General features: G+C 33.9%; 2 protein-coding genes and 1 non-coding gene across 4 annotated transcripts; all 3 read left to right on the top strand.

The window, feature by feature from the left end:
- The first annotated feature begins 4,501 nt into the window (after positions 1-4,501).
- AT2G23300 (Leucine-rich repeat protein kinase family protein) lies at positions 4,502-7,683 on the top strand. The gene is made up of 2 exons (NM_127894.2): positions 4,502-6,496; positions 6,698-7,683. The coding sequence occupies exons 1-2, from the start codon at positions 4,864-4,866 to the stop codon at positions 7,384-7,386; spliced, it is 2,322 nt and encodes a 773-aa protein (NP_179911.1). The 5' UTR covers positions 4,502-4,863; the 3' UTR covers positions 7,387-7,683.
- Positions 7,684-7,698: 15 nt separating this feature from the next.
- Positions 7,699-9,635, top strand: ATRER1C1 (Rer1 family protein). Of its 2 annotated transcripts, none has more exons than NM_127895.4 (3): positions 7,699-8,314; positions 8,843-9,023; positions 9,128-9,635. In NM_127895.4, the coding sequence occupies exons 1-3, from the start codon at positions 7,899-7,901 to the stop codon at positions 9,167-9,169; spliced, it is 639 nt and encodes a 212-aa protein (NP_565550.1). In that variant the 5' UTR covers positions 7,699-7,898; the 3' UTR covers positions 9,170-9,635. The 2 variants fall into 2 exon arrangements, with proteins under 2 accessions (NP_565550.1, NP_850039.1); NM_179708.1 differs by having other exon boundaries at positions 7,776-8,314; positions 9,131-9,474.
- Positions 9,636-10,239: 604 nt separating this feature from the next.
- Positions 10,240-10,453, top strand: MIR5016. The gene has a single exon (NR_140244.1). It is a non-coding gene; the product is annotated as a microRNA ath-MIR5016 precursor (primary transcript).
- The last annotated feature ends 4,376 nt before the right edge of the window (positions 10,454-14,829 follow it).

Here is a 14,829-nt window from a genome sequence, read left to right on the forward strand (position 1 = left end):
TAGATATAGGCCCATATGTGAGTACCTCGAGGACTATAACTAAGGTTTAATCGTTGATATAAGATAATATATAAAAAAAATTACTTCTTCTCATTCAAAAGGGATTCCTAATCAAAACTTAGTAACTCATGCATTTGAATTTTAATAATGGTCAATATAAAAGAAAATTTGATCTAAAAGAATTTGTGGCGTATTGAAAAAAAAAAAAAAAAAAAAGAACAACTATTACAAAGGTTTTTTGTCACGTCATTATGAAAAAGTATAGACTTCAATTTAAAACTATTTGGCCATAAACTGAAAAGTGCATATCCATCATACACTAGTGTTGAATCATCTTCACTTCTAATGCGTGATATTCTAACAACTCGTTTCTTCATGCCGTTCTAATGTGAGATGTGAGGGACTACTGTTTTATTTCAGTTGTTGTGCTTTGTTCCACGTTTAGTGAATGCACACCCTGACAAAAAAAAAAAAAAAAACAGATAGATATTGTTTTAATGATATTAGAATAATAAAGTTGGATCTAAAATACTACATTTGAAAAGAAATGTTTTATGTTTCGTGAATCCGTGTTATAAATTAGTGTTGGAAGGTTTTTGATGATACTTGGAAAATATTTAAATTAATGTTGGAAACTTTTGTTTTACTTCATAGAGAAGAAAAAAAAAAGTTTCTGTAAACGAAAATGTCTAAAAGAAAATCTGCATTCACACATATTTTGGGCTCTCACGTGTTTGTGAATTTAATATATTTGACTACACGATCTTTCAACGTATGAAAAAGTTTTATACTACTATTTTCGTTTGAGTGGGAAATAAACAAATGATAGCTACAGTTATCTATATGGTATAATTTTACACTTTTATAACTAATAATGATGAGTGATGACAATCGAGTGTCGGATATAACAGGCCAACAAGTGGAATGGACTTATGTAACTTTTTAATCACGGGATTAAATCACGTAACCCAATGTCCTAATTGGTATTTAATTTTGATTATCTCGATGCTACATATTGTCATAGGACTCATATCTTTGATCACGTGCCGCTACCAATCCAGACATTTTAGTATACAAAAAAAAAGAAGATACAAACTTAAGATATGGAATATATATCAGAACTATCAGTTTTAGACTTTAATAATTCGAATTGAATAACTACGATCAATATATAAATTGGCAAATAGATTGGTCAATTGTAGTGCAAGAAATTTGTGAACTTTATTACAGTACGAAGAGAGTAAGAGAAGCAAGATCCGGTTTTTAGGCAACAAGTAACATTTTTGAGTTCAGAGAGTTTGCTTCTTACTTTAAGTTACGTCACTACAAAAGCCAAGTTCCTACTTCTTAGGTCTAAAGTCAATTTTCGAATATTCAGAAAAATTGTACTCTACTAGATCGAATAGTTTTCACCGGTGAAACGATATATAAATGAAGACTACAATATTTTTTAATTTTTTTAAGCGTATGAGTTCTAGACCTTTGGCACGTAAATTTCTCCGGTACCTGGGACCAATCGTTGATAATATCACGTTTAAGATTTAATCATCCATCCCAAGTAGAGTTGAACTAGTAACCTTGAGCACTTTTTCTCGAGACAACTAAACCATCATCCACTTAGTGCAATAAAGCGTCATTCTTTTTTTTCTTTTCAAAAATTCGTATTTAATTTTAATTTATTAAAAATATTTCTTTTGTTTTAAATTGGGACAGAATTATCATTTAACATATTTAAAATTTATATTTTTAATTAAAAATAGGGTAAAATATATTTTTCAAACAAAAATTCAAAAATAGGGCAATTTTCAAAATCATCCATTCTTAAATCTAAAGTCGGCTACAGTCTTTTCGTTGTTTTGTTGCTAATTTCAATTTATATACATGCAAATTACAAAATATAATAGTTTTTGGGGGATAATTATCTTCTTGCGCCTTTTTATTAAATTAATATGCTCATATAGCAGTTCTTACAATTAATATAACTAGGGTTTTAAATTTCAATATCGAGTTGACAAAATGAATTGTTTACAAGTTTTTTTCTTTTCAATATGCATTGTTCATCACGTATTCGTAGTGATGCAAAAACAAACTATAAATTATAATTGCACTAGTGAGATTAGCAAGAAGTGTTATAAATTAGAATAAACGGAACTATCAAACTGTGTTATGTACACCATTTATTTTTGTTAAAGAATATGTGTAGTAGTTAGAAAACTGATCAAATTAAACTGAAAATTCACATTACGGAGATCAAGTTACATTGTCTATTGATGAAAAAAACAAAATAAATCCAAATGGCACTAAAAGTTGTAGAAATTGAAAGAAGAAAATAGATTTTTGTCTAGGAATAAAAGTCAAAATGGGAAAGACAAAAAAAAGAGAGGCAAATAAGCAGTGATGGAGCTAAAGCAACGCTTTACTCTTTTAATTATGAATTATTTGATTTGACCTCCACTCGCCTGGCTTTTTTTGGTTGTTCTTTATAGAAAAGTAAAATAACACAATTAGCACATAACATGAGTTATCGAGAAACCAATTCTCTTTGTGGTGTTTTAGTTAATTTCTATAACTTATGAAACCATTTTCTCAGTTTATCATGATAATTGATCCTCTATTTAAAACCCTAAAGTTTATATTTTGTTTGTTCAAACACAGTCGGTACTCAAAATAGATGAAACATAAATTTGATTTTATTTCTAAACCACTTGGAAAAACATATACTATTATTCTTCTCATGCAAAGGACCCCATTATAAAACTAACATGGCTTTTACTATTGGATTCACTGTAGTGATTAAGGGTGTATCACCAACTGTTTTGAATTTTTGTCAACTTAATTAGTTATTAATTAAGAAGTGGGTAAAGCTAACATACCAACCTTTTACTACACAATTATCTTAAAAAATCCTTAAATTTATAAGAATAGAAGAAAGCTAAAACGAATAAGGAAAAAGAACAGCAATCGAGTGAAATGATGAACATATTCAACTCCCACCATTTTGTTTATATGGATGAGTTCCAAAATTTTGGGGCATACATTCTCTAACAGTATTGAGATATTTCAATAATAGTATTTGCATAATGAAAAGTAATATTGATCATTTCAGAAGATTATATGCTCTTTTTATTTAACTATTACGAGATACATGGTTTTATTTTGTAACATGTTATTTTTACCAAATAAAATTTGTTAATTGTTTTACTCATATCATTAAGCTATTTTCAATGGAATCTAATATATTGGACGTGTGACATTATCTTATATTTTCTGTAATTATTTAGCATGTTAAATATTGATTTTTAGTATATTCATGTATGGTAATAACAAACAATTATATTGAAAGAGTCGTATACTCGTATGTATGACTGTTTATATCGTAATCGTATATACTGCAAGTTAAATTCAACAACTGTAATTACTAATTAGATAAAATCAAATATCTGTCGGGCGTAACATGCGACCCAACAAACGTCATGTGAATATTTTAATTCTTCTATTAGTTTGTTAACCTAATCGTGATTGGGTATTCATATAAATACACATTTTCATATAAATACACTTTGTATATGGTAAGTTATCATTTTATACAAAAAACCAAAGAATGTTTTCTTCTCTATTATATCATCATATCCCATAATTATGGGAACCCAAAAAAAAAAAAAATTGGACCCTCCATTATAAATATAAACTATTGTCATATAAATTTTAGACATAACTGATTTTGTCATAAAGAAATTGAAAGGAGAATCTCCGTGACGGTTGGATATAGCAATAATAACAACTCTTAATAATCATAGCAACAAGCAAATAAAAGCAGCACATGGAAGCCATTTGCGCAAGGATAATTCTTGTAAGAACACATTACCTAAAAGCTAATAATAATGAGAAAAACAGCAGAAATATTCGAAACCATATTAAAAAAGAATGAAACATTTCTTAAATAAACCTAAACTAGATTCGATTTTGCATGTTTGATCCACTTGATGTATGAACAAAAGAAACATAAAACAGTAAGCAAAAGTCAAGGATCTAATGTAAAGTCATAAGGAAAAAAACTAAATTTAAACAAGTTGTAACTGCAGATCATGTTATGTCTTTTAACTAGTAAATCCTACGACCAATTAGATTAGAGCAACCAATTCTTTTATGATTTTGATTTTTGAGAGCCAATTTTTATTTGTATTGAAAATAATAGTTATATTTTTCACTCCTATAAATTTATTTTCTACTAATGAAATTGTTGTTTATAAAAGTATTCTGTGTGTAATAGTCTATAAAAAATATAGTACAATTTTACACATTTTTAAAAGTTAATATTTTTGATATTTTGTATAGTAAATACAAAAAATACCACCACACAATACATTGATGATTCGAAGTTTCGAACCACCATTTTCATTGAATCAGCTCTAATATTAAAAAAAAATGATTTTTTTGATAAAATATATAAAGAATGTTAGTTTTGTTAAACCAATATATCATAAATACGATAGTATATATTTTTGTATTTTATTGAGCTTGTAATCAGTACATGGATGCGAATCCGAGTGACGTTGATATTGGTACAAACTACAAAGTATAGTAGTCTAAGTATATGTCCATATATATATAATAAATCTGTTATATTCAATGATTAATGAAACCTGGAAACTGGAAGTGCAAAAATGCATTGATTACTTTAATCGAAAAGAAAAACAAAATGCATTGATTATAGTATTTATAAAACTGCAGATTTTGCAGAGAGCAGGAAACAGAGAGGTTTGGTTTTGCGTTGCGTGAGCTGTTTCCTCTTTAACTCTCTCTTCTTCTACCTCTTGACCCTCTCTCTCTCTCTCTGGTGATGCGGTTTCTTCCTTGGAAGCCATGAAAACACAATCAGCTTCACCGTTCTTCTTCGTCTCCTTCTTCTTCTTCTTCTTCTTCTTCTCTTCTCTGTTTCTTCTCTCCTCTGCTTTAAACTCTGATGGAGTTCTCTTACTGAGTTTCAAATACTCTGTTCTTCTTGATCCTCTCTCTTTATTACAATCATGGAACTACGACCACGACAATCCTTGTTCATGGCGAGGTGTGTTGTGTAATAACGATTCAAGAGTTGTTACTTTATCTCTCCCAAACTCTAACCTCGTTGGTTCGATTCCTTCCGATCTGGGTTTCCTCCAAAACCTCCAAAGTCTTAATCTTTCCAATAATTCACTCAATGGGTCATTACCGGTTGAGTTTTTCGCCGCCGATAAGCTCCGGTTTCTTGATTTATCAAATAACTTGATCTCCGGCGAGATCCCTGTATCAATCGGAGGTTTACACAACCTCCAGACGTTAAATCTCTCCGATAACATCTTCACCGGGAAACTACCAGCTAACTTAGCGTCTCTTGGAAGCTTAACGGAGGTTTCTCTGAAGAACAACTACTTCTCCGGCGAGTTTCCCGGCGGCGGATGGAGATCGGTTCAGTATCTAGACATTTCTTCAAATCTAATCAACGGTTCACTCCCACCTGATTTCTCCGGCGACAATCTCCGATACCTGAATGTCTCGTATAACCAAATCTCCGGAGAGATTCCTCCGAATGTTGGTGCCGGTTTTCCTCAAAACGCCACCGTTGATTTCTCCTTCAACAATTTAACCGGTTCAATCCCAGATTCTCCGGTTTACCTTAACCAGAAATCAATTTCGTTTTCCGGAAACCCGGGTTTATGCGGAGGTCCGACCCGAAACCCGTGTCCCATTCCTTCATCTCCGGCCACCGTCTCGCCACCAACCTCTACACCTGCACTCGCAGCTATACCTAAATCAATCGGGTCTAATCGAGAAACCGAACCGAACAACAACTCAAATCCTCGAACCGGGTTAAGACCAGGAGTTATAATCGGAATCATAGTCGGAGATATCGCCGGAATCGGAATCCTCGCTCTTATCTTCTTCTACGTTTATAAATACAAAAACAACAAGACAGTGGAGAAGAAGAACAATCATAGCCTAGAAGCTCATGAAGCTAAAGACACAACTTCGTTATCACCATCATCATCAACAACTACATCTTCTTCATCTCCAGAACAATCAAGCAGATTTGCAAAATGGTCATGTCTCCGTAAGAATCAAGAAACCGATGAAACCGAAGAAGAAGACGAAGAAAATCAACGGTCAGGAGAGATTGGAGAGAATAAGAAAGGGACTTTAGTAACCATTGATGGAGGAGAGAAAGAGCTTGAAGTTGAAACTTTGCTTAAGGCTTCTGCTTACATTTTAGGAGCCACTGGTTCGAGTATAATGTACAAGACTGTTCTTGAGGACGGTACGGTTCTCGCGGTTCGTCGGTTAGGTGAGAATGGTTTGAGTCAACAACGCCGGTTTAAAGACTTTGAGGCACATATTCGAGCTATTGGTAAATTGGTTCACCCGAATTTGGTACGTCTTCGTGGATTCTATTGGGGCACCGACGAGAAATTGGTCATTTACGATTTTGTTCCTAACGGCAGTCTCGTCAACGCCCGTTACAGTGAGTCAAAATCATCTCTTTCACATTTCAATCTTTTTCCTCGCTTTATGATAAAGGCACATGTTAGCATAAGATCAAGTCGCACGCTAGCATCACCAGGGTTTTGCTACTGTGTTCATATTAGTTGGTAGTAGTTAAATTACACCTGTATTAATAAAGTCAACGGCTGGTCAAATTTTGATTCTTTGTGCTATTGGACAGGGAAAGGAGGGTCTTCGCCGTGCCATTTACCGTGGGAGACTCGGCTCAAGATAGTAAAAGGTTTGGCTCGTGGGCTTGCTTACCTCCACGACAAGAAACATGTGCACGGTAACTTGAAGCCTAGTAACATACTCTTGGGCCAAGATATGGAGCCCAAGATCGGAGATTTCGGGCTCGAAAGGCTTCTCGCCGGGGATACTAGCTATAACCGAGCTAGTGGATCATCTCGGATTTTCAGTAGCAAGCGATTGACAGCATCCTCGCGTGAATTTGGTACCATCGGGCCCACACCGAGCCCAAGTCCAAGCTCCGTTGGGCCCATATCTCCCTATTGCGCACCCGAGTCGCTCCGCAATCTCAAACCAAACCCGAAATGGGATGTGTTTGGGTTTGGAGTGATCCTCCTCGAGCTGCTCACGGGAAAAATAGTGTCGATAGACGAGGTGGGGGTAGGAAATGGGCTGACCGTAGAGGACGGGAACCGGGCGCTAATAATGGCTGATGTAGCGATCCGCTCCGAATTGGAAGGCAAAGAGGACTTTTTACTTGGCCTTTTCAAATTGGGATATAGTTGTGCATCTCAAATTCCACAAAAGAGACCGACCATGAAAGAGGCGTTAGTAGTGTTTGAAAGATATCCTATTAGCTCATCGGCTAAGAGTCCATCGTACCATTACGGACACTATTAACGTTTGATCTTACACTAACTCTAGTCTCTAAGCGTTTCTCTATGGCCAAAGTATATACACATGATGCAAATTGTTCTTTCTTGTTGTTTGTCCACTTGAGTTTTTATATATGATTCTTTAGGATACTACCACTAGGTTAGCTTGGTTTGTAATCGTTTTTTGTTTAATTTAGTGTAAGTTCGGTTTGTGTTGGAGACTTGGAGTTGGCTCCCATATACTTAAATCTTCAAACATAAGTTAATGTGTTATACTATATTTTCAACCAGTAGACCAATCATATAAATCGTTTAATAATTTCTGAACCACTAAACCCGCAAGTAAACCGATAGATTGATCGTATAATTTCAACCGGTTCGGATAGTAAATAGTAGATCTTCCGTAAACCGGATATGATCTGATCTGATCTCCCAAAAAGTCCCAAATCCAAATCTACGAATCTCCGTCTCCTCCGTCGCATTTTCCGAGGTAGAGAGAGAGATCAAACCAAAGAGACACAGAGAGAGTATCCACCGATGGAATCCGCAGCAACGGCTGTTGTACCTCCGGCAGCCGCCGCCACCACCGCCACCGCCACCGATGATAATCTCCAATCAAGCGACTCATCATCTCCCGCCGACGCCGTTAACCGATTGATCCACGCCTTTTCGCAGCGACAACAACATCTTCTCGACAAAACGGTTCCTCACGTTCTCTATCGATGGATCGCATGTCTCTGTGTTGTATTGATCTACATCGTTCGTGTTTACTTTGTGGAAGGCTTCTACATCATCACTTACGCCATCGGCATCTACCTTTTGAATCTCATCATTGCTTTTCTATCTCCTCAAGAAGATCCCGAAGCTTCTCTCACTTCCGGTGGTTCTCTTCCTACTCGGAGATCCGATGAGTATCGTCCTTTCGTTCGCCGTCTCCCTGAGTTCAAATTCTGGTTCGTCTCTTTGATTCTGTATTATTGATTTTGTTAGATCTGATATAGGGTTTTAGTAGTGAAATTGAGCATAGCGTTATTGGTTTGATTCACTTTATCGATTGAGACTTGAGAGGATGACGAAGCTTGATGACTTACTTGTTAAGGAATTCAACTATTGTAGACTTTGATATAGTTAGATTACGTAGATCTGATCTAGGGTTTTAGTAGCGTTATTGGTTTGATTGCAGATGAATTCATGACTGAATCGTTAGATCAGATGATTGATAATGATGTTTGATGACTTACTTGTTGAGGAATTCAATTATTGTGGACTTTGATGTAGCTAGATTGATTCAATTCTGCAGAGAAACTACATTTTTAGCAAGATTTAGAACCAAATTTAGAAGAGATCGACAAGATTCACTTTGTGAAGCCTTTGTATGAATTCTTTTTAGGTTTATCAATCTAGAATGTGATGAAGTCTCGATTTGATGTCCTTTGGATTTTTTGATGTGGAATGTTGTGTGTGTGTTTTTTGCCATGAAGGTTATCGATCATAAGGGCTTTCATCATCGGATTTATGATGACGTTCTTCGAGGTGTTTGATGTACCTGTATTCTGGCCAATACTTCTCTTCTACTGGGTGATGTTGTTTTTCCTTACGATGAGGAAACAGATACAGCATATGATCAAATACAGATATGTCCCTTTCTCTTTTGGGAAAAAGGTGTGTGTTTCTTTTTCTTTCCTTCCTTCACAGAACTGACTCTAACGTCTGAACAAGTTGAGTAAGTTTTCTAACTTCATCCTCGGTTTGTTTTTCCCTTGCAGCAGTATGGAAAGAAACCGGCTCCAACAGAGAGCAGTGAATGATCAATCAAAACTGTTCAGGTCAGCAATTTTACAGTCTTTTGAGAGAAGTAGCATTTGAAAAGGTCGGTCTTTTGTTCTCTTTTGATGGCCTATATCTTTGTTAGGGATGAAGTAGAGATAGACATATTTTGCTCTTTTATCATCCTGACTATTTTACTGGTTTCACCTGAACTCAATGTACAATCTTATTTTTTTACATCCTTTTTTCAGTGAGAAAATAATGTTTCATACTTGACCCTTTTGTAATCATCATGGTGGAAAACTAAAGACTAATCAGTAATCACTGTCCGGTTCTATCGATGTTCATGGATTGTGTCCTAGTTATTTAAGAACATGGAAATTGCGATATGCTTGGTATTCATGAATGTTCACTGAGTTCTTCCTGATTCTATAATGTGTTTTTTTTCTTTCAAGTGTTAGTTTTGATAGATACAATGTTTCATTAAAAATGAATGGTACTATACAACTCCAAATCTCACGAACAACTACCATAGTTAGCAAAGTATATAGTCATTCACAACATATGACGATTGAGATTTGAGATAATATGTCAAGTAGGAAACTGTTTACTTCAGTTTCCTTAATGGTTGGTAAAGTTTCATATGTGAAGTTCATAATCTATCTAGTCTCTCTACAAAGGTGTGATTTCATAAACCCGGAAAACAAGAAATGGCAACCAAGATTTGATGATATTGTCATTTTGCTTTCCGCAATCGTCGTACTCTGATTTTGAGTAAAAATAAGTAATCCAGTTTTGGTCATTTTAACGGCCCAATAGCAATCACTGCAAGTCTGATTTTGAATTTGTAACAATAAATTAGGATACTCTAAAATACACAGATACGGAATTGACCAAGTAGATATCCTAGTCTATCAATAATTTCCTTTTTCTTTAAACATTTAACATGAAATCGGTGAGAATATTCTTAAATCATAACTAACCATATTTGCCTATTTAATAAATACTATAAAACCCTGTTGCGGCCATTCACAATTGACAATACACCAAGAAGAAAAGAAAAAAAAAAACATATGACGACGATGCCAAATGTTCCAGAGGTTTTGGAAGAGGAGATTTTGTTCCCTGAGTTTCAGTCTACAAAGAATCCATAACGATGACTTCGTTTTTCGGTCGTTAAATTAGGTAAATATTTTTGACCATATCGAAATACAAAGTCATCCACATTTAGATGTGGTCAAAAATATCTACCTGATTAATGGACGGAATGACAAAGTCATTCTTGTGGATTCCTTGGAAATTGAATGTCAAGGAACAGATGTTCTAATTGATAACTAGAGTTGTCCTCTATGAGGAGATATAGCTTACGTCATTAGATAATGGTCCATTTGTTAAGGAGGTATGAAAAAACAAATCATTCATGTATTTCAAAACCAGGACCTTATTCAATGCATCAGTTTAAGCAATCTTAAACATATATATTACAAAATCAGATGATAAATGAAAAGTCATATTAAGGAAAATTCTGAAGGCTTTAACCTCAAACGTGATGTTATACTTTCCATCTTTATTCCGCATCCTCAAATATGATTGGGACGAGTGACGTCTCTGCACCTTCACTCAGAAGTAGTAGGGAATTCTTAGTTTATTATGAATGCCCTTCAAAGTAAGAATTGGAGTTTATGGAAGCTCATTTGATTCGCAGAATATATGTTGATAAAAAAAAAGAAAAGAGAGTGTTGGGTCAAAATTATAGGCTATTGAGTTGTGTCCACTAAGCTAGTTTTCTTGCTTGCTCATGTATTTTGGGCCGAGTTTTCAATCAGTAGTTATCCACATATATTTCGGGATCACATAATTATTTGGATATGATACTTCATGAAACATTTGTGAGCCAGGGGTATCAAAATAGATAATTTAATTCGATCCAAACCCATATGGGTTCGAGGTTTTATTAAACAGGTTTGATTCAACCTATTTATTTATATGGGTTTAATTTACATATTCAAACCCAAAACTATAAAATCTATTGGTTATAGATTATATCAATATATGGATCCTATAAATAAATATACAAAAAAATCCGAAATTATAATTAGAAAACCAACAAAAAATTTCAAATAACAAATTAAAAATATTTAAATAGAAAAGCATCCTAAAATGTTAAAACCACATAACCAAAAGAAAAATATTTGTTACATATATATTATTATTTATATATATATTGTTTTTTACTTTTTAATTCTTAGTAAAAAAGATAAAGTAACATTTATTTTAGATATTTTACATATTTAACTCCAAAGAAAAGAAAATATATTATATTTTTAGTTTAAGCAATGATCTAAAAGAGATTTAAAAAAAAAAAAGTAATAAATTGTTGTAGAAACCGAAGGAAGATGTAGTTTTAGCAAGAAACTGAAAGGATAACTCATGAGTTTATTGTTAAAACTAAATATATATATTAGTTTATCTTAAATTAGCATAACCGAAAGAGATATTTTATAGTGATTTTACGAACATACTTAAAAATACATAAGTAGAGAAATCAAATAAAATATAACAAATATGGTAGGTACAAAAGGAATAGAATACGGTGTTAACTAATTATGTAAAAAACAATTGACATAAAAATTGAATGGTAAACAACATAATAAGTATAGTGTGAGTGAGTGTAATAAATTATTTTTGACTATTTTTTATTGTCTATAACATTTGCTGTGACTGAAACAATTATTTAGAATAAAATTGAGAAAAAAACACATGTCTGTATATTTTTCAAATATTCCCAAACAATAATAATAATCACACACTTGAATACACCCAAATGAATGACTTACAAATACACACGCATATGGATCTAATCATTTCTCCATTTCTTTGTCGAATTTAGATCTCATCTTTTAGAAATCTGTTTTTATCAAAAGGTTTGAAAATGGGAACTTTAAATGCGTTCAAAATAATGCGCACACTAAATGCCTCTCCCTAGGTATATCTCACTCAAAGCCTGAAAGCTACCCATCCTCATTCGTTTTCTTCTTAAATTTATTTATAGGAATCTGAATACATTTTAAAACACGATTTTGGTGACGGAATACAACTGTTTCATTAAAATCATGAACTAAAACTATGTTTAAGAATAATCTATGATCAAAATATAGATGAAGAGGAAATGATATATATAGCGAAGGAACTTTCGGTGATAGGGCAAAAGAAACACGTTTCTGGGAGGAATAAATGGTTTCGTCAGCTTTCGTCTTTGACTTTGAGTGTCTCTTCAGTCAAGTCAAGTTTTGTGTGTACTTTGTTTTTCATTCTCAAGTCTCTCTCCTCGATTAAATTAAAATCGTGGTCACATCTACGAATCTAACTGTGTGAATGTCTCGTCGTGATCTGGTTAACTAAAGGTTGAATATTTTTACCCTAATAAAGGTTCTTTTTTCCAAGCTTCTACACTAACTTTTCTTTTTAATTAAAAACAAAATTGAACTAGTTTATGATTTCATTTGTGTATATTATTTTACGTATAGACCATGTCACCATGCTATTTTTGTTATATATCATCGTATCAGTGTTTGTTATTTGTTATGGTTATTGTGGACCATTGGCCAAACATATATGCATTGTTTCAATCATGTTGAAGGTCTAATCTACAATAACACTCTCTTGGATAATTTTTCACACAAAAAATAAAATGTAGAAAAAGATGATCACATGAGTACTGATTATGGTTTTAACTTTTTTTTTTTTGGTATCAATGTTAAGTATTTATACCATTTTCGAAGTTATGACAGAAGTTACACGGAATACATGTAGCGGAAAAATAAATCTACAGAAAGCACAGACAAAAACAAACAGTAATAGTGGTTAACGTTAACTAAAAGCGGAAACAAGAGAAAAAACACCGATTCCGAGAAGCTAAACTCAGAAATTTGCGTGATTTCCACAACTCGAAGATACCAAAGAGTTGGAGTCCCATCGTAGTTGCCACGAGCAAACTTTAGCAGAAGCCCGTCCACAAAACCTCTTAATAAAGCGCCTACAGCTTCTCCGCAAACTAACGCAAAAACGCAAAGACAACAGAGGACTAAAACACAAATCCGACGGTTACAGGGATAACCAAAGAAACTACCTTCAGTCACCATTCCTATCAAAACAATAGGAACCATCTCCCACGGATAAATGATGCCTCGAAGACCAACGCGCCGCCTCTATTCTTCCCTTAAGACTCCACTCCGACATGACGCATAACATCACTGTTGTCTAAGTACAAAACAACAACAACAAAAGACACCACAAGCTCCAACTTCGAGCAAAAACGATGAAGAATCGAGGAGGCTTTACGAAGAGCAGAAAAAACAAAACTAAGGCGATGCACCACCTGATTTCTAGATCGGAGAAGAATCCCGTCGCTAGGAGGTCCAACGAACCCAAACGTCTCATCAAGAGCCACAACCACCGCAGAAAGGAGAAACCCACCACGCACCACCAACTAGAGACGATGGGCAATCGAAATCTGAAACAAAACGATGGAGCACGAGAGGAGGAGAAACATCAAAGACAACAAAGAGGGAGGAGGAGGAGCCCTCCCCGTTCGCCGGCAAGGAGTGCCGCAAACGGAGAGGCGGAGGAGGCAGATCGCCGACATTATGATTTAAACTTAATTTGTAACAAGAAATTACTCTAAAATGATATCGGCATAGATATTGTATTAGACTTCATTTTTAACAAATATGGTTGTACAACAACCAACCTAAACCATGATTAGTGAAGAAGAAGCAATAAAAGTAGAGTAAATAAAGCCCAAAGAATTAATGAACAAAAATAACAAAGAGGATGTTGACGAAAAGTCAACTCCACTAAGCTGGCGACGACAAAAACTTCTGCGATTTAAGTTAAATTTGTTGGGTCCTACTTCGAAACCAGATCATACGGCTGACGACGAAAGTTTGACTCGATCCTCTCTCTTCTTTTTCGTCCGTTATGACTCTTATCATCACACCTATCTTGATTTGTCTCTCCATAAAAATAAAAAATAAAACATTTTCTTTTTCATTCATCTTAACAACATGTATTTTATCAAGTTTAATTACAATAGTGTCGACGAAAAGAACAAGAAAAATGCCGACAAAAAAAAAAATACTAGAACAAGAAAAATTAGAATAATGTCGAAAAGCGATTAAGTTAGTGGTTTAGCCGTTTGTTCATCTTCTAGCCTAATAGTTTGGACATCTCTTTCTTTAGTGGAGTAAAAAATGAGTCTAATGTACTAATTAAACCAGAATAGAGATAATTTCATCCTAATACAAATTACTAGATTATATACGAAGTAGTAATACTTCATTTGTTCTAAAAACTTTTTTGAAAAAAATAAAGTTTTTTCGATGAAATGTATAATTGGTTAATCAGAGTAAAAATATGTACAAAAGTGTTTAACTGTGTCTAAACGGATGACTAGCAGTTTAATAAGGAGTTTTGGACAGCTTTAATCACTATAGTTGTAAGAAAACAAGATGTGAGTTTGTAAGTTCTCTCACAAAGTTTTTTTCCAAAGCTCTTTCAAAAACATTGAATTGTAGGCATTACAAATGTTTTGGTGCTTAAATGAATTGTATCAAAAATTGTTGGTGTTACAAATTGTTACAACAACTCATCTAATAAAGACTTGATTCTTCTATCTCGACAAAAGATTAGAGTTTGCCAA

Source organism: Arabidopsis thaliana, chromosome 2, assembly GCF_000001735.4.
Source record: "Arabidopsis thaliana chromosome 2, partial sequence".
Taxonomy (NCBI): Eukaryota; Viridiplantae; Streptophyta; class Magnoliopsida; order Brassicales; family Brassicaceae; genus Arabidopsis; species Arabidopsis thaliana.